Genomic DNA, 19228 nt, shown 5'->3' on the forward strand with positions numbered 1-19228 from the left:
CGACCCAGTGATTATAATTTGTATAAAATATCCGAGCAGTGTTATATTGTGACTTCTATAAGTTAGGTTGGTAACTGAGATTATAAACATCTGTGTTTGATTAGTGCTGCACCATTCACATTTTATTTGAAACTATTTCTCAGCTTGCGTAATTGGCTAGGATTCTGCAGCACATAGCTAATAATTTCTGTTTGTTAGCATGGAGTGTGGCTCATTGTCGAGCTTCTGAATACGAATCTAAAACATCAAAATGTAAGTAATACAATATATCCTGATAGCATTGTAACAGTTATACTAATATAGCAACAATGGAAATAGTTTAGTAATATTTCTGTTTATATGATTCTTTTTTCGTTAGTTATACTTTATTTTTGTTTTGATATACTAGGAAGGGACTGAAAACTCATAAAATAATATCTGAACTTGAAGCAACAGACACGAGGAGCATATCTGGAGAAATTGATGTTTATATTGCACCGCCTGTACATGGAGAAAGCGATGGGGATTCTGGAGATGAGGAGTGTAGTAATCCAGACTGCTTGACGAGGACATTGTTGGAAGCAGAACTGAGGTAAGGTTTTCAAATGAAACAAGAGATGATGAAAATGATTCCCCTGAGTCTATATTGGAGGCTACGGTATTGTTGGAAGTAGAAGCTGAGGTAGAGACTACAACTAAAACAAGAGGAGATAAAAACTATAATCCAAGATCTGCACTGAATACAAAATATATTCCGCAATGGAAGAAGGATCAGACCCTCCCTAATTTTCCACCAGTTTATAATCCTGTCCAGTCGAGTCATCCATTATCACTTTCTAAAGACAGTCATCCAGCTGAATATTTTGACAGTTGTTTCAAATGACTTCGGCGTGCACCCTATAGGAACAGCAGATCGGTATTCAGCCAAAGAAAAGAAGAGAATATCCATTACACAATCCACCTCATCAAGAAATACAATAGTTTTATGGGAGGTGTTGATCAGATGGATCAAAACATAGCAGCATCCAGAATTTGAATAAGAGGAAAAAATGGTATGTTCCAATTCTTTTGTGGACGTTTGATGTCGCCATGAATAATGCATGGTTAACAGCAAGATCAAAAGGAATTTCCTTGGTTAATTTGTCATTCAGACGGACAACTGTAATCGCTATGATGCAGAAATATGGAACACCAATATCTTCACCAGGGCCCAGAAAGCATCTGAATGTGGGAAATATGGTCGCAGGTCCAGCACGTCGCAATGCTGGACACTTGCTGGCGGTTGGTCAGCCCCGTCGCCGATGAGCCGTCTGCAAAAACAAGACTACTAAAGGCTGTTCCAAACCTTCATGCCCGGGTCCGCTTCATGACAAGTGCGTCAGAGAGTTTCATACATAACATGGTAATTATGTGTTTGGATAATATTGAGTCATTTATATTTTACTACACGTATTTTTATGACTAAATGTTATGTGAATATTTACTTGTGCACTGTAAAATTATAAATATTACATGTAAAACATCAATAATATGTTGATTCAATAACATAAAGAAATAATATTCACAATTACTGTCATTACATGTAGTAATTTAGATATAAATAAAAAGAAAGAAAAAATGTATATCAGATTTTCCCACTGGGTCGTTAACGACCCACCCTGAAAAAGGGCCTAAATGTAAAGATTCATCTGTGTTAGCTCATTTACAATTAAAAATGTATAAAAACAAAAACTATATGTGACATTCACAACATTTGGACAAAAATAAAGTTACGGGCATAAATGGGTTAACTACACCAGCATTATTTCTGGCATTTGTTTCTGTTTATATTTTCCCGAAATACATAACATTGACCCAGATTCACTACACAAAGTACAATAGTACAACACCCTCACTTAAGTCATAAACTAAGACATAAGAGGAGAGAATTGTGTGGGTCTCTGCCTGCCAAAGAGCTGGAATGTTTGTTACTTATCAAAAATGAACGGCTTAACAAACACACCCTGTGTAATAGACCTCCTAAATTGAAAACTTTTAAATTTGAAATGATGTAGGGAAAGTGAAACCTTAACTTCTGAAAATTAAAAAATTGCTTGAAAAGAATATGAACACATTTATTATTATCATGCTTTTATACAGTAGTGTAAAATAACACTGTGTTGTCAACAATAAAATATTTATGTTGCACAGCATATACAGAATCAATTTCGATTATAACACTCTTGCTTTCTTTATTAATATCTTCAAGTTCTGGAATTCATCACCTGGCATGTCATTCAGACATGGTTATGTTGCTTAGAGTTCTTTCCTGCCCATAAAATACACAACATACCTTACAAACTCAAATGATATGAAAATTGCTGTAACACGAAATGGAGTAGGAAGAAAACAAATGTACTCATGAATAATAAAATTAAGACACTTTGATATAATCAATGAAAGGATATAATTTAATAACTTTCTTACGCCGGTATAGCAATAAAACGTGTTTTCACTTCATTAGTTTGTTTCACATCTCAAAAGTAATATGAAATGGAAACTGTAATATCCATATTCCAAAAATATGACGTTTATAAACATTTTATGCTCGACCATGCCGAAATGTAGTAATTATTCACTTGGTAGCAGTCCTTTAATGCATGTCATTAAAGTACACCTATTCATTAAAGTTCAGGTTTTCGATTATTCTCGGAAATGCAATCGAAAGACAACTAGGGAAATGCAGAAGGTTATGTTCTGTTACTATAATAATTAGCGTTAATTGTAAATAATATTCAAATAAATTCAATTTGTCATCTCGTTTTTCAATTCTAAATCAATTTCCAGGTTATATCAAGACTAATGTTCTCTAGGTTATATCAAGGTCGATGATATTCGCGCCTCGGAAAAAATCAATACTTTCGCGTCTGCGCACATCTCACAATTCAGGTCAGTTCCGCTCGTCACTTACATATACATAACCATAACATGAAAGCTTATGAATAATTTCAAATTAGAAATATGGTCGAGCATAAAAAGTCGTATGAAACTTGTCTATAATGGTAATTTAGACGCTCATATGAAAATTATGAAACTCGCGCTCGTTTCATAAACAAATATACTTGCGTCTTAATTACTACCATTATAGGCTCGTTGCATAATGTACTATTAACAAATTCATAGTTTGTCATTTCGATTACAATGTAATCATATATTATATGATAGCCAAGTGATCACAGAAGGTGGTTAAAAAAAAGATAAGTCCATATTCTAGTCACTACTAGGGTTGCCAACCCTCCCATATTTCCCGGGATCTCCTGTATTTGCCCCTAATTTTTAACAGTCTCCCAGCTCCCGTATTTTCCTTCTCTTCGAGCATTTTTCTCCCTTATTTTTGCATAATGTAAAAATCTTTATTCTAAACATTTGATTTTGCCGTGAATGATGATTGTTTATATCATGAGTTTTGTTCTTCAAGAGATACATTAAAATGTGCAGGCTTTTTAGAAGGTAATGCTTTGCCAGAAATGGGTTTTAGTACTCATCTGTTTAAAATCAAACAATAAAATCTATTAATATTATAAATTTGGAAAAACTGTCTAGTTTTGTTCTAAGCATACTAAGTAGTCATCCTCATACTAAGAGGGTGTTTTATCTCATGAACAATAATTGACAGATGTCAGAAACAGGAGCACGACACATCTAATCAAATCAGAGCTGCAAACTGTAGTATAATTCAACTATTCCACGAGACAAAATCTGTCTCAAAATACTCTTAATTTAAGCCTAGCTGGCGAAATGTAGAGTACAGTTATTTTTTAGTAACTGAACAGAATAATTTGTCAATTTTCTATATGAAATTTTGTCGATTCCTAAATCTCCCGTATTTTCTTTATGAAATGTTGGCAACCCTAGTCATTACTACAGTAGCCTGCTATTATTAAAAATATGTATTACATATCAGATCAAAAGTATTACATAACAAATGGACGAATAATTTAACTAAAGGGTGTATATATACAATGCTAGATGTAACATTTCATTATCAGAATTGCAACAATAGATATAAGCTGCCTTGTAGAGGCATTTCATACACAATACATGTTCCTTAAAAAAGTCTTATAAAAACATCAAACTCAGGACTTTGAATATCATGTTTACAACTAACGCCAATATGGTGAAAATAAGAAGAGAGAAGATAAGGAATGTTTAAATATCTTCCTAAAACCTATGTTAATAAAATTATAAATAATATGTATAACATAAAATACTCTCACATTAAGGGCAGTCTCAACGTCTCAAAAAGACTGACTCATTCTGTCTCGCGCAGCCCCAAGACTCCAAGGCTATAATGCAAGCAAATCAAGCATTTTCTTTAGAGCACGCACTCAAATCTCAGCAAGGACTTCACAAACCGCTGGTTACTAGTGATTTTATTAATAACTTCAAAAATGGTTGAATAATATTATCTATAAAATAAAGTTTAAAAATGGCGGAGTTTTCATACATTAAATATCTCCTAAAATACATTTAGATTCGCTTTTACACTTCCATACTGCCAAGTATGATTCACTGCATCAGTAATCATCAGTGGCGGCTCGTGGGTATTGAATTAAGGGAGGCTGCATACAAAAATAAACCAAGCAACTTATTTTATTTAAAGATTAGTTCCATGCGCCTTGTCTTGAAGGTTGCAAACTTTCGAATCATCTTCTTATTAAAATCCGGTATGTCGTTTAACATAATCTTTACAATGGAAAACATAGCTAATGCAGTCACTTCTCTCATCGTATTTCTAAGATAGGATTTTACTCTCTTCAAACACGAAAAGCAACATTCTGGTTCGGAAGTTGTCATTGGTATGGTGATAGCTATGCGTAGTAGTTTCACAACTTCTGAAAATGTGGTCTGCAAGTTCTCAGATAGAAGAAACTGCAAGAGCTTGATTGCGTCACTGATATTTCTGAATTCTTGTCTCTGATACAACACAGTGAGTTCCGTTTTTAGTTTGTCTTTATCGAACATTGGAAAAAGCTTCACACATACATTTAGGTCATTTTCAGGAAATGAGCTTTTGTAGCATTCAAATTTTTCTTGACACAGATCAGATGATCTATGAACTGGAATCAGGTGTTAGCTTGTGGGATAATGAGGTCACACACTTCCTTGGCTGCCGCAACCCTTGTCTGAATCCCTTCGACCTTAAGACGCTTTTTAGGGTTTTCATTTTCACAGATCTCGCTGCTCAACTGTGCACTGTTCCATGCTTGCCTCATTTATTGTGATGTTGTTGGATGTTTCATATTCCATTACGGTTTGAAAACATTCTAGCAATGGCTCCTTCTTCTCATGATGGGCACTTAATTTCACAGTTCTCCTGAATTGTTAAGATACTGAACTGAATAGACTGTAAATATTGCACAGAATTAAACACTGTTGCATGTGTTATACTCACAACATTAAATAAAATATATTTAAAACTGCGCGCTACTGACAAACTGCGCACTACTGACAAACTGCTGCAAATTTTGCAGCACCTGGAAACTCTAGATTCGTGGCAAGGGGCAGCAGGGGGAGGGGTAAAACTAATGCACAAAGCAGCCGAGACGAGACTGGCAGCTCCAGGGGAGGAAGTGGCTTCATCCTACAGTCCTTGTCTCTGGTTTCGTTCTGGCAGCACCAGGGGAGGAAGTGACTTCACTAACGACTGCGCACATGTCAATGAGAGCGAAATTTTATAAAAAAATTCGAGCTGCTAAATAGAGACTGTATAATAAATGTATTTTACAACATAAAACGAGCCACAGATATCTGGGGGTGCTGCAGCTCCGCAGCCCCCCTTCGAAAGCCGCCCCTGGTAATCATATTTCTGGTGTTTTATAGAGTTTTGGAAAATGTATAAGTGTGTTTAATGTGATAGGAAAACATTGCCTGTTCTCTAAGTCAGGACGCATACCAATAAGCAAAGCTGCTTTTGTCAAGAGTACTATTTAGAGAAATCATGCACAGATATACAAAACAAACGTCTTTGGATGCATCCAATTAATAGAACACAGTATTATTATCCTTTGCACATGGATATGGTGGAAAAACAGTGCTATATCCAAAGTTATCATTCTTCAAAAAAAAAAAAAAAAAAAGCTACCAGCTCTCCTTACAATGCACATTGTAAATCATAACTGTTTATACATATTTAATTGTTCACTATGTGTTAAGAAAAATATAAATAATTATATTAATAGATCTCAACCCTATAATTAGAAACAGGCAAAATATAAAATTTCATATTCTAAACCATTCCTGCTAGCAGTATGGAAACAAGGATTTTCACGACTAACGATCTGTAGAATGCAATTAACATCAAACAATTTTCGTATTTCATTAAAGTGTTAGTTTTTTCATAATCTGAACGAGTTTTTCCTCTCCGTAACTACCACTGAACCAGGCTTTAGAGGTATTATAAGAAAACAATAGAGAAGTTTTCCAGGACAAATCCTTGAAAAACCCAAGCCACCCATTGCACCAATATAAGGGATACCCAAGGACAATAGAAATTTCCAAATTCCCCCCTGAGCTCATTCTTTCGAATCTAATAAGTGGTTTCTATTCCAACTTTGCTCATTCTTTGGAATCCAATAAGTGGTTTCTATTCCAACTTTGCTCATTCTTTCGAGTCCAATAAGTGGTTTCTATTCCAACTTTGCTCATTCTTTCGAATCTAATAAGTGGTTACTATTCCAACTTTGCTCAGTCTTTCGAATCCAATAAGTGGTTCCTATTCCAACTTTGCTTATTCTTTCGAATCCAATAAGTGGTTTCTATTCCAACTTTGCTCATTCTTTCGAATCCAATAAGTGGTTCCTATTCCAACTTTGCTCATTCTTTCGAATCCAATAAGTGGTTTCTATTCCAACTTTGCTCAATCTTTCGAATCTAATAAGTGGTTACTATTCCAACTTTGCTCATTCTTTCGAATCCAATAAGTGGTTCCTATTCCAACTTTGCTCATTCTTTCGAATCTAATAAGTGGTTTCTATTCCAACTTTGCTCATTCTTTCGAATCTAATAAGTGGTTATTATTCCAACTTTGCTCATTCTTTCGAATCCAATAAGTGGTTTCTATTCCAACTTTGCTCAATCTTTCGAATCTAATAAGTGGTTATTATTCCAACTTTGCTCACTGTTTCGAATCCAATAAGTGGTTTCTATTCCAACTTTGCTCATTCTTTCGAATCTAATAAGTGGTTATTATTCCAACTTTGCTCATTCTTTCGAATCCAATAAGTGGTTTCTATTCCAACTTTGCTCAATCTTTCGAATCTAATAAGTGGTTATTATTCCAACTTTGCTCACTGTTTCGAATCCAATAAGTGGTTTCTATTCCAACTTTGCTCATTCTTTCGAATCCAATAAGTGGTTTCTATTCCAACTTTGCTCAATCTTTCGAATCCAATATGTGGTTCCTATTCCAACTTTGCTCATTCTTTCGAATCCAGTAAAAATCTTTTCAGTGTTGCCATGTCTACTTGAACACGTATAAATTAATGTTTCAAATAGGTTTCAACCATCGATTTTACTGTCTACTTATATTCTTTTTTTGCAACTTCATGAGTTTTTCGTCGTACAAACCAAAACTAACTGATAGAAGTGTAGTCTTCTGCCAGAAAATATACAAAAGTTAATTATGTTGTACTGTAACCTGTGTCGAGTCCAACCAATGTAAGAATTTTATTATGCTGACAATTTGTTTAATTATGCAGAGTTATTGTATTTTATTTGGTATTATATTAAATACTGTACTGTGTAGATAAAACTATCAATCTCTAAAGGATTATTTTGTAAATAAATGTAGTATTTTGGCAAAATTTAGCTTACAATACGAATAGAACTTCGTCCACCCATTTTACTATCCTCGTCAGGTAAGAAGTACTGATGAAAGATTCATGGAAGACACAACTGACAGGTTAGTCCCGTGGACTCCAGGGTTAAATGGCAATGTTACTGTATACTATATTGTAGGCCTTAGGTTAGGTTGTGTCTTTAAGTAGTCTTAAAGGCCTCCTGCACGTCAGCTTAAAAGGCTTATTTGTAGGCCTTCTGCACTGAAGTATCATGATAAAAAAAGGAAAGAGAGAGAGAGAAACAAATGAAGGAAGGAACAGAAAATCAAGTCATTGAAAAAAAAGTAGTTAATGACTAATCTAGAACTGGTTATTATCAGACTGTTTACATCAATGGTTCCCAACCTGATGGCGTGAAAGATTTACAGGGGAGAGGGGTAACAGACAACTCAGAAAAAAAAAACATTTGATATGATACATAGAGAAATTAATATACTTATTAAAACTTGCGGGTGACAGTTTGTTTTGTACAGTTGGCACTTTTTAATGATCGCCATTATAAAAAAAATCGAACATCACAGTTGTTTTGATGTGGAGAGTGATCTCAGGTGTGCTTAACCAAGTTGATACCAAACATTAAGAATGTTCTGTGTTCTTGTGAGTTTTATTAGACGATTAAAAACAAAAAATGGTTGCTAACAGTGAAAAGAGTTGTGCCTGTGCATTTAAATTCAAACTGCTGTTTTTCAGGTAAGTTAATATGAGTGAAAATAAGTTAAAGGCAGTTTGAAGCAGTGGCGTAGCATGAAATTTTGAGCAGGGGAAGCTAACTCAAGTTGTCTTTCATGCAATATGAGAAAACGTATTACAAAAATACAGTCTTAAAATAAATAGTAGTCAATTTCAAGTCAGCAGTCGAAGATTGGTTGGAACATCGTAAGTAACACCAATAAGGCATGACCTCAAATGATACGTAGTAAAATATGATTTCACGGTTTACACATATCTCTTAACAAATAGACACGTAAACGTATAACATTAGCTCACTCCCTGTCATACTTAGAGAAATCACAATATTAGTATCATTACGTAAGTATGCGTCTGTCTTTTGGTTGTGTCCTTCATTGACAGCAAGAGAGTCGGTCATTTGTTTTTTAAATCACACTTTTGTTCGTAAGTCAGTCTTGATAATACAATTGTCCTAAGAATATTCAAGTAAATTAGTGTCAGGAACTGTTATTTCGCTCATTATTTATTATATCAGCCACAATGCACACTAACACTTCAACTGAACACAACTGACGAAAAGGGATAACTCGGAAACTACTTATTTTAAATGTTAAAGCTAGCTTCTTGGCTTCTTGCGAGCCTTAAGAGCCTTAGGGTAGTTTAGTTACAAAAGGATGGAAAATCTGCGGGGTGGATTACACAGAAGAAACCAGTCTGCTTGGAAGCTGGTGTATGCAGGCTTCTTGTTTACTGCTGCATCACAAATCATCCTGAACTGCCGCATCACAATATTTAATGCGTAAATATAAATTCTATTAAAATTAATAAATAATTTCCTCCATAAACTGCAGGTTTATTACGAAATTATTATTAACTGGGGAAGCTAAGCTTTTTAGCTTACATTGACGCTACGCCACTGGTTTGAAGACTGAAACGACCAAAAATGACACTTTTCATTTTTATTTCAATTAAATTTGTTGCTTTTTATGAATCAGAATATATATAGTTTATTAAAGTTATCATTTATGCCCTAAATGCCTTATTTTTAAGCATGTTAGACTACATAACACCAATAATAAAATGTATCTTTATCAATGTTTTTCTCAAAACAACATTTTGCAATCTTCAATGTTCCTTTTCTCAAAAACTACAAGTCCAACTTGATTCAAATTTTTTACAGTTGCGTATTATACTGTATTACACCCAGTGGCGTATACTGGTTAAAGGGTTTGGGCTACCACTGACCCTATTATTACACAAAATATATCTAACAATTACTTTAATTTTAATTACTATGGTAAAACTAATAATACAAAATTATTACATTATGTTATATTATAAACTTTTTCTTTTGTAATTTCCTTGGGCTACCACCGGTAGCCCGCAAAATACGCCCCTGATTACACCAAGTAACAAATAATCATATTCATACGTCTTAAAACACATTCAAACTGCATGTTAAATATTCTGAAAACGTATTTTTAATAGAAATGTTAAACATTAAAAATATTATATACATATATGTGATGGTATTGAAGATGAGATTCTCCGTCCTTCAGATTATAACACATGGCACCTAACATGAGTGAAAACATATTCACGCTTTTGCCTACGATATTTTTTTGAGAAAAGCTACATTAAAAACCAATTTTTTTTTTTTTTTTTTTTTAGTTACCGGTACCGAAAGTATAGCTAAACAATTCATACAATCAAAATTAAATTCATGTGACATATATCGGACACACATAAACATTTTTGGAAAAATTGGTCAATGTTGGTTGAGTACTTTCCAAGATAAAAATATTTAAATAGTAACCTGTCAGTTTTGGTCACTTCAGTCACCAACCTTCCCTTAATTGAGGGGCTGGGTGCAAGAAGGGCATTTTAGAGGTTGTGCCCTTTTTGAGTAAAACACTTTATTGTGTTCCCTGATCTGTTATGCATATGATCACCAAGTTGTAGTTCAGTACTGTGATCATAGAGGTCAGGAGTATCCAAAATGTAAAGACGTGTATAGATAACATTATTACGGTTTGAATTTTCAACATCAATTTTCTCAAAACTTGCATTTGAGAGAAGTGCCTTTCTTGCACCCAACCCCTCAATTACAGTAAGACATTCTTGTTGAGCCACACATCTTTCCAAATAAGTACTTTTTCTTAAAATTAGTTATTGTACAACTGTGAAATTTGAAATCCTCTTATTTATTCCACGTTATTCTCAAATATAAGTGTATCTGAGAAAAAAAGTATTTGTAATAAATATTGGAGGGGCAACATGGGACTTGCAGGGCTTATAAAAGGGGGTGTGCCAGCTTGAAAAGGTTGGAAACCATTGGTCTATACTGTTTTCGCTGTAAGAAAAATCCTAATGTAAACATAAGTACGTTGCTGTCATACCCGTGATTGGCTCCCAGTCGAAGCACTCACATGACGCAGGAAAATATAGTTCGTATTTGGAAACCATAATCTTGTATTATTTGGAAATAAAAAATTGAATTCTAGTTGTTAAATACGATGCAACATATAACTTCACTCATATGTAAAATGCTGTGTAAAAGAAAAGCTACTTTTATATTTTGTTATTTACTGTGAAAGCGGATGAATACCAACAGTAATACCGAGGTAGTCTGTTCCTGTAACAAGCTGGCATCACTTGAGCTCGTAGTTGTTCACGTAAGGACGTGGTACTGAAGTATGGCTTTTGTATCTTCAACTGTCCATTGTGAAGACATAAGACTTAAAAATACTTTAATTGCAGTAATTATAAAGTAAATGTTTCCTAAGCAAACGAATGCATAGTAGTGAGGTTAGGCCTACTTGACGAGTAACGGGAAATGTTTAACGTGAAACAGAATGTACAACAGTGGGCGGGAACACGTACTGAGAATCTATGGCGCCAAACAGCGGCCAATGAAGTCTCACTTCAGTCACGTGCTATTGTTTACATTAGGATTTTTCTTACAGTGAAAAGACTATACATAATGTGACAATACTTCTATGGCATATTAATGAAGGAGTGGGTAGGAATGTTACACTAAACGAGATGATGCTCGACATCTCCCATAACTACACACAAATACAGGCCGATGCAAATATCTTGCTGTTGGCGTGCCTGGGGCATTTACCCACCAGAGCCCCACTAACTCTCAGAAGTTATACATAAGAAATTGCTTAATAAGAGAGCTTAATGAAATTGTGGATTAAACATTAGCTTGTATAACCTTCAACAGGCTTCTCCATTGCCACAGATAAACGAGAAGAGACTGTATTCAACCTGCAGATAAATTGTGCGTGAAATAAGTAATATAGAAATATAAAAAATCACAAAAACTTAGGAACTTTTCCACACGTGTCCTGCTTGTAATTTGTACTCTTCCTCCTTGCAGCCTTTCGAAATGGGACTGAATGGGATAAGAATTGGCCAGGTTGCTCAAATATGCTACCACTCTAGTTTCTCTGGGTAGTTCCCTGTAAGGCAGGCTGTGCAGTGGCCTATCTTGCTAGAATTCTTATCTTCCATTCTGTACCTCACGGCCTGCACCAAGCCATCTACTGACAAGTATGCTAGACTGTCTGCACCTGTAACATACATCGAATTCAAAGATGTTACATATGTACTACAAACTAACCCTGTTTCAATTTCTCTTAATTTAGAATTAATTTAATTTAATTCAGTTTAGTTTATATCTGATGTAAGGATGTAAACCGACATAAAAAATTAATAGAAATGATACCATACCTGACATCTTGTTTTGCATAAACAACCCTTCAAAATTTACTGTAAAAAGCCCTTCAAAGAGCTTCAAGTAGGCAGAGTGATTCACGAGAAACTTATTTCTGAGTACATTCTGAGCAAAAAATGTCATATAAACTCAGTGGTGGCTCCTGCATATTTCTTAAGAGGAGGAAAGAAGTTAACAGCGCAAAATGACACCTTGAGAGAAACATGCTACAAATTAGCCTACATGCATACATGCAACACCAGGTAGTGTTAGAGTTGGCCTTCCCTTTCGTATAGCAATAATCTGTTCTTGTAAACTGAGTTTCCTAAATTGTCCAAATATATTTTCACTTCCATTCATTGGTGGATAATTGCACAAATTAACAATTACAAGGAAATTCACAAACTCGCAGCATTTTTAGCGCACACTACAGCATCACACGTGTTTGTAGAGACTAGATACTAACATATAACGGAAGTGGGAATGAGAAATAATCTGTTAGGAAAGCGAGAACACTGCACCAAGTTCAGTATTACGTCATGCTTTTGAAGAATGTCAGTTCTTGTAAAGTCATACTACCATTATTGCTCAAAGCTGCAGGTGGCCGATTATTTTGTTGTGTTAAAAATATTGTAGTTTGGAGTACTTTCAATTTCAAATATATTTGTACAAAACTGACAACTTGGCTGTTGTCCTATCTAGTAGACAATGAATGGAAGTGAATTTCAGGGGCCAAAAAGATCTGCGATACTAACGTAGAACTACTTCCTCTTTGTTTTATATAAATCTAACTTCAACTTTCAGATATCCTCGAAAGTTTCAAACCATGAGTAATAGCTTATATAAAATGCAATATATTTTGATTTATGATTTAAAAAAAGTTTACATGGTGTCTTTCATAGCTTTGCGTTAAAACTGTTTTTATTGTATCTCCACTTTCCTCCTAGATGACGTGTTATAGTCTGGTTGAATGCAGCATCGCTAGATGGCAGCGGTAGCGAGCTTGCTGCAAGACCAATCGGTTTCTATTTCCCGCCCATGCGCTGATTCAGAGGAGAATCTCCTCCCTTACTGTTCATTTACTCCCTTTAAAACTCTGCTTCTTTCTCTGGCCGCTAGTGCGCTGTTGTCTATGTGTGTTAACTGCAGTAAAGGAGGAAAGGATTGACTTTCCTCCACACAAACAACCTCGCATCTTTCTCACAGTTTTCTAGCGGCACATGAGTGCGCGTCGTTTAAAACTCGATCAACCGAGGTTTTCTTATAGCTGAGAACTTAAAAATTATCGAATCTTCCTCGAATTTCAAGGCATATATTTCATTTGGTATTTACTTTCAAAAGAAGAAAAATGTGAGGAGGACGTTCCCCCCCTGCCTCCCCCGAGAAACCGCCACTGTATAAACTTCGGTTCTATTTTCAATATTTTCAGAGTTACACTAATTTGAAATTGTTTGCAAAATATCTTTTTTTTTTTTAGGGTAAAAGAATATAACAAATTGAGAATGAACTATTCAGAAGTATCGTGTCTTTAATTGGCAAATATTCTGAAGCTAAAATTGTGTTGTTAATTCCTTAGTTGCTTTGTACAGATTTTTTTCAATATTAAACTAAAAATTACATTATTCTTACGCACTTATCACAACAATTCCTAAGATCACAGGACTTCTAGCAACTTGATTCTTTACAGTTCAATTTTACATCCTAATGTACAGTTTTAAATAATTTATATGAGTGGAGTGATAAGTGCATAAGAAAAATTTAATTTTGTAGTTTAAAAAAATCTATATGAAGCAACTATGGATTTCACAACAAATGTTTAGTTTGAGAATACTAGCCAATTAAAGAAATGATACTTCTGAATAGTTCATTCCCTATCTGTAATATTCTTTTACCCTTAAAACTAAAGAACAAAGGCATTTTACAAGAAACTTCAAATTAGTGTAACTTTGAAAATACTGAGAATAGGACTCATGTTTATATGACATTTTCGTTCAAAATGTCTCGGAAACATGCTCCATAAGTATGAATCATCTTGTATATCAACCTTATTTCTTTCAAATGCAAACGTATTAAAAGGGCAAACCTATAATTTAATCATACAGGGAATTTTGGTACTAAATTATGTAGATGTCTTACACAGAAAAATTGTTCCAAATATATATTTTTTTTTTTTGGGTGTCGTCTTAAATGAGTTTTACTGTATTTTTGGACAAATGTGTGAATAATTTTCAAACTTGCAAGAAACTTGCATTATACGTTTTCTCAATATTTACATCAATTTTCTAATATGAATCAAGCTTTTCTGACATAAATAATATAAAAAAATGACAATATATTGCCGTTGATTTGAAACTGTGCCTATGTCACATTGAAGTTACTATATGAACTACCGGTAGTTCTAGTTAGGAGGATAGCTAGTTACTTACCAACATGTTTTGCCAGTTTAATTGGATCCAACTTGTTTGCAATAAGCTCCTCTCTTGTAGGAATATTAATACCCATGTAGCAAGGGTACAAAAGAGGTGGTGATGCCACTCTTACATGAACCTGCAAATAATGTCATTATTAATTTCGCTCTAGAATATGGCATTAGGAAAGTCTAGGAAAATATAGTTTGGAATTGAATGGGTTACATCAGCTGCACAAACTATTAGGGAAAACACGGGAATTTTACTTGAAGCAAGTGAAGAGATAGGTTTGGAAGTAAATCCCTAAAAAATAAAGTATAAGATTATGTCTCGCGACTAGAATATTCTACGAAAAGGAAATCTAAAAATTGGAAATTTATCTATCCTTTGAGAAAGTGAAAAATTCAAATACCTTGGAGCAATAGTAACAAGACATCCGAGAGGAAATTAAACGCAGAAAAATATGGTAAATGCCTATTATTATTCGGTTGAGAAGCTTTTGTCATTCAATCTGCTTTCAAAAATACTGAAAGCTATAATTTATAAATTAGTTATACTACCGGTTATTCTGTATGGTTGTGAAACTTGGATTCTCGCTTTGAGAGAGGAACAGAGATTAAAGGTATTTGAGAACAAGGTGCTTAGGAAAATATTTGGGGCTAAGAGGGATGAAGTTACAGGAGAATGGAGAAAATTACACAACACAGAACTGCACGCATTGTATTCTTCACCTGACATAATTAGGAACATTAAATCCAGACGTTTGAAATGGGCAGGGCATGTAGCACATATGGGCAAATCTAGAAATGCATATAGTGTTAGTTGGAACACTTGAGGGAAAACAACCTTTGGGGAGGCCGAGACGTAGATGGGAGGACAATATTAAAATAGATTTGAGGGAGGTAGGATATGATGCTAGAGTCTGGATTAATCTTGCTCAGGACAGAGACTGAAGGGGGCTTATGTGAGGGCAACAGTGAATGTCTGGGTTCCTTAAAAGCCATTTGTAAGTAAGTAATATTTTAAAACAAGCGAGCCATACCTCTTTTGCGCCAGCATCCTTCAGCAGCTTAATAATCGGACCAATAGTATTGCCTCTGACAATTGAATCGTCGATGAGAATGATCTTCTTATCTTTCACATTTTCTGACAAAGCTCCAAACTTCTTGGCGACGCCCAGCTGCCTAAGCCTTGTGCTGGGCTGAATGAATGTCCTCCCAACATAGCGATTCTTGCAGAGCACTTCAGCAAACGGTATTTTAGACTGTAATTTAAAGAAAAGGCTCTCTTATAACGAGCCATAATTCTATACAGGGTGTATCTAAATTGGTGTCAAATATTTCGGGGACGTGTTCCTAATACCAAAACATTACAAAAAGTTCATATGAACATTGGTCTCAAAATAATTTATTTCAGAGTTACAAGACAAAATTTAATGTTACAAAAATTGCTCGAAGTGGCTTCCTCCTGATTCGATGTATCCCCTAAACCTGCATTACATGCTCTGGCGTACTCTGTTGAAAATTCATGGAGTGTTTCGTATTTCGTGAAATCCATTTGGATACGCTCTCAGAATATCAACATTAAGTACAGGAGTCGCATAAACCAGGGACTTTAAATGTCCCCAGACAAAGAAATCCATTGGATTCAAATCAGGCGATCGAGCAGGCCATGCAATGAATCCCCTTCGACCAATACATCTTTGGAGAAATCGATCATTAAAAAATTACGAACTATCAGACTGAAATGAGCTGGAGCAGCATCGTGTTAAAACACATTCATTGGATGACGTCCAGAAGCACATAATCAATTAAATGATGCAAATCATTTCGCTCTGTTCACTCACAGAATACATTTTCTTCTGATTTCTTTGCTTTACAAAATACAAACAAACAAAAAACCATCAAATAATCAGCGGTCAATGAAGGGACAAATCCTTTAATTACTCCCTAACGAATGGTTTTCAGACCCATGTTCTTATTAACTTTTTTAATTGTTTTGATGTTAAGAACACGTCCCCGAAATATTTGAAACCAATTTAGATACACCCTGTATAAAAATGACATAGTCAAAGTTTTTTCACAAAATATTCTAGGCAAGTAATTAATCATAAAATCAGTGCAAAATGAATCTCTTCAGATCTGAATTTGATTCACTTTACACGTTATTTTTGCGTTACAGATACCAACAGTTTAAGAAATAAAATTATGAAAGTTATAGGCCTAAATATATTTAAATTGAGATACATATAACTGGATATGATACACATTTCCTCAAGACCATACGCTTTCCACCATTGCTCCATATCGTAATATCTTCACCTTAACTATCCAGTTAAATTAAAGCAGACGCTTGTACAGACTCTTATTATGCCTCATTTCGATTATTGTGATGCTTTATTCAGTGATTTCTTTCAGGGTGTATTTATCCCAGAAACTGCAACGTGTTCATAATGCATGTGTTCGTTTCATTTGTAATGTCCGCTACTACGATCACATTTCGCCTTCTTTCGATAAATTATTGTGGCTCAGGTTAAATGAGAGGAGAAAGTTACATTCCCTTTCTCTCTTATACCGAATTTTGCACACCTCTACTCCCTCTTACTTATTTGTCCGATTCCACAGTCTTTCTCAGTATCATAACTTAAATACTCGGTCACAATATGATAACACGCTAGAAATACCACTCCACACATCATCTCTTTATTCTTCATCTTTCACTGTTGCTAATTCTCGTCACTGGAATTCTCTGCCGCCTGAAGTCAAGGGCTGCCGAACTTTAATTTCCTTTAAATGTAAATTAGAAAAATATCTTATGATGAGTTGCCAGACCTAACGCATTGCAAATATTTAATAGAATGTGTTCCACTGTATTTATTTTTATTTTTTTATTTTTATTTTTTTTTTTTGTGTCTTATGTTTATTGTGTAACCATGTAAATCGTGTTTATTTATCACTTAACGCCAATATGTATCCCACTGTGTTGTTTTTTTTATTATTAATCTATTTTTTGTGTACATTTTATTCAATTGTCGGTTTCTGGTTTAACTATGTAAATCCTACTTAATTGTAATCTAATACTAATATGTATACTAATGTGTTTATTTTTATTTCTATTGAATTATCGGCTTCTGTTTTTATGTGATTCGTATTTGATTCTAACAACGTTAATATGCATTCCACTATGTTTATTTTTATTTTATGAGGTAAATTTTTATGTAACTACCTCTTTTGATCTCATTATGTACCTAAATTGTATCAGTATGTAATTACGTAATTCTGATCCAGTTTTATGTTCAACTATGTAAGCAAGTTTTAATCCTGGTTGTGTATAAGAGAAGGCCTTACGGCCTTAACTCTGCCAGGTTAAATAAAGCCATTATTATTATTATTATTATTATTATTATTATTATTATTATTATTAACAACCTTAAATACTCTCTGCAGTTTGAAACACTGAAACAAAGAATGGAGAAAGAAGATTTATCCTCTCCTGTGTTAGATTATTTCCAATTACGGACAGAAATAAAGACAGTGATACAACTATAAAAAATGCAGAAGAATATGGGAATATATTCACATTATATGAATTAATATAACCTTTAAAACAGTGGCGAAGCTCAGCTGTAAATACTGGGTAGGCTGAAAAAACCTGTTTACCTTGTATCTTTTTTGTATAGCAGATGTTTCTCGGGTTTTCTATCTAAATTTTTGTGACATAGACCCTACAAGAAGTCATCCCCAAACAGAATATAGATATAACAACATAACTTATTTGTCTCAGAGCACCCTGTTAGCTAAGGATATTATTCTTACACCATGTCAATTGAAATTTTCTATTTTGTCTTCCTTCATCCGATATTTTAATATGTATAAATGTGGTGTTGATCTCCTGTCTTTGTAAGCACATTTTCTTTTATATGTCCAACTTGAAAACGGTTTCTCTTTTAATTCTACAAATAATGACCTCAATGTTCTCTCAGTATGGCATTTTACACAAAATTAATATGTAACACACACAGAAATGCACTTTTGATTAAACTAACATTTAACAATGCAGCACATTCACAGAACACCAATATAGTGCAAAGTATTATTGTGAAGGTGTTTCGTACCGAGATGTAGCAAATCAATACCCCTCTCTGGTTCCCCCTCAGGCTTGCGAGACACAGCCATGCTTTTAGAGGCTTCTGCCACAAGCTTCCCACTGAACTCTCCATCCTGGAATAACTGCCAACACTTACCTCTCTCGAGAAGCCGTGTGCTGCAGCAGTTCCTGATTCAGGAACAGAGCTAACTATGTCAGCATCCACCCATGCTTCTCGTGCTAGAACTCTTCCACATTGCATCCTCACAGAGTAAACCATCTGGCCTAAACATACAAGCAAGAAATTGAGAAATGTTATCTTGTGCTAGCTTACTGAAACATGATTTTAAATAATGAAGTATCATGTATACTCGTAATATCCGAAAACATTACTTCTAAAATCTAGTAATTTTAATGTGAAAAGGACGTGGGTTCAATCATCAACAGGAGAAAGTAATTCTTTGTTACGGGATCCACTCAAA

The 19228-nt window shown here is 34.5% G+C and overlaps 1 protein-coding gene across 2 annotated transcripts in view; it reads right to left on the reverse strand.

Annotated features, from left to right (window-relative positions):
- Nucleotides 1-9453: 9453 nt before the first annotated feature.
- LOC138713814 (amidophosphoribosyltransferase-like) overlaps nt 9454-19228 on the reverse strand; it is a 57035-nt gene continuing 47260 nt past the window's right edge. For both annotated transcript variants that reach the window (XM_069846251.1, XM_069846252.1), the window contains exons 7-10: nt 18904-19031; nt 15703-15924; nt 14679-14799; nt 9454-12109 (exon numbers count right to left, since the gene is read on the reverse strand). In XM_069846251.1, the coding sequence (XP_069702352.1) occupies nt 11970-12109; nt 14679-14799; nt 15703-15924; nt 18904-19031 (611 nt within the window). In that variant the 3' untranslated portion in view covers nt 9454-11969. The remainder of the gene's footprint in view (nt 12110-14678; nt 14800-15702; nt 15925-18903; nt 19032-19228) is intronic.

This window comes from Periplaneta americana, chromosome 14 (genome assembly GCF_040183065.1).
Source record: "Periplaneta americana isolate PAMFEO1 chromosome 14, P.americana_PAMFEO1_priV1, whole genome shotgun sequence".
Classification (NCBI taxonomy): Eukaryota; Metazoa; Arthropoda; class Insecta; order Blattodea; family Blattidae; genus Periplaneta; species Periplaneta americana.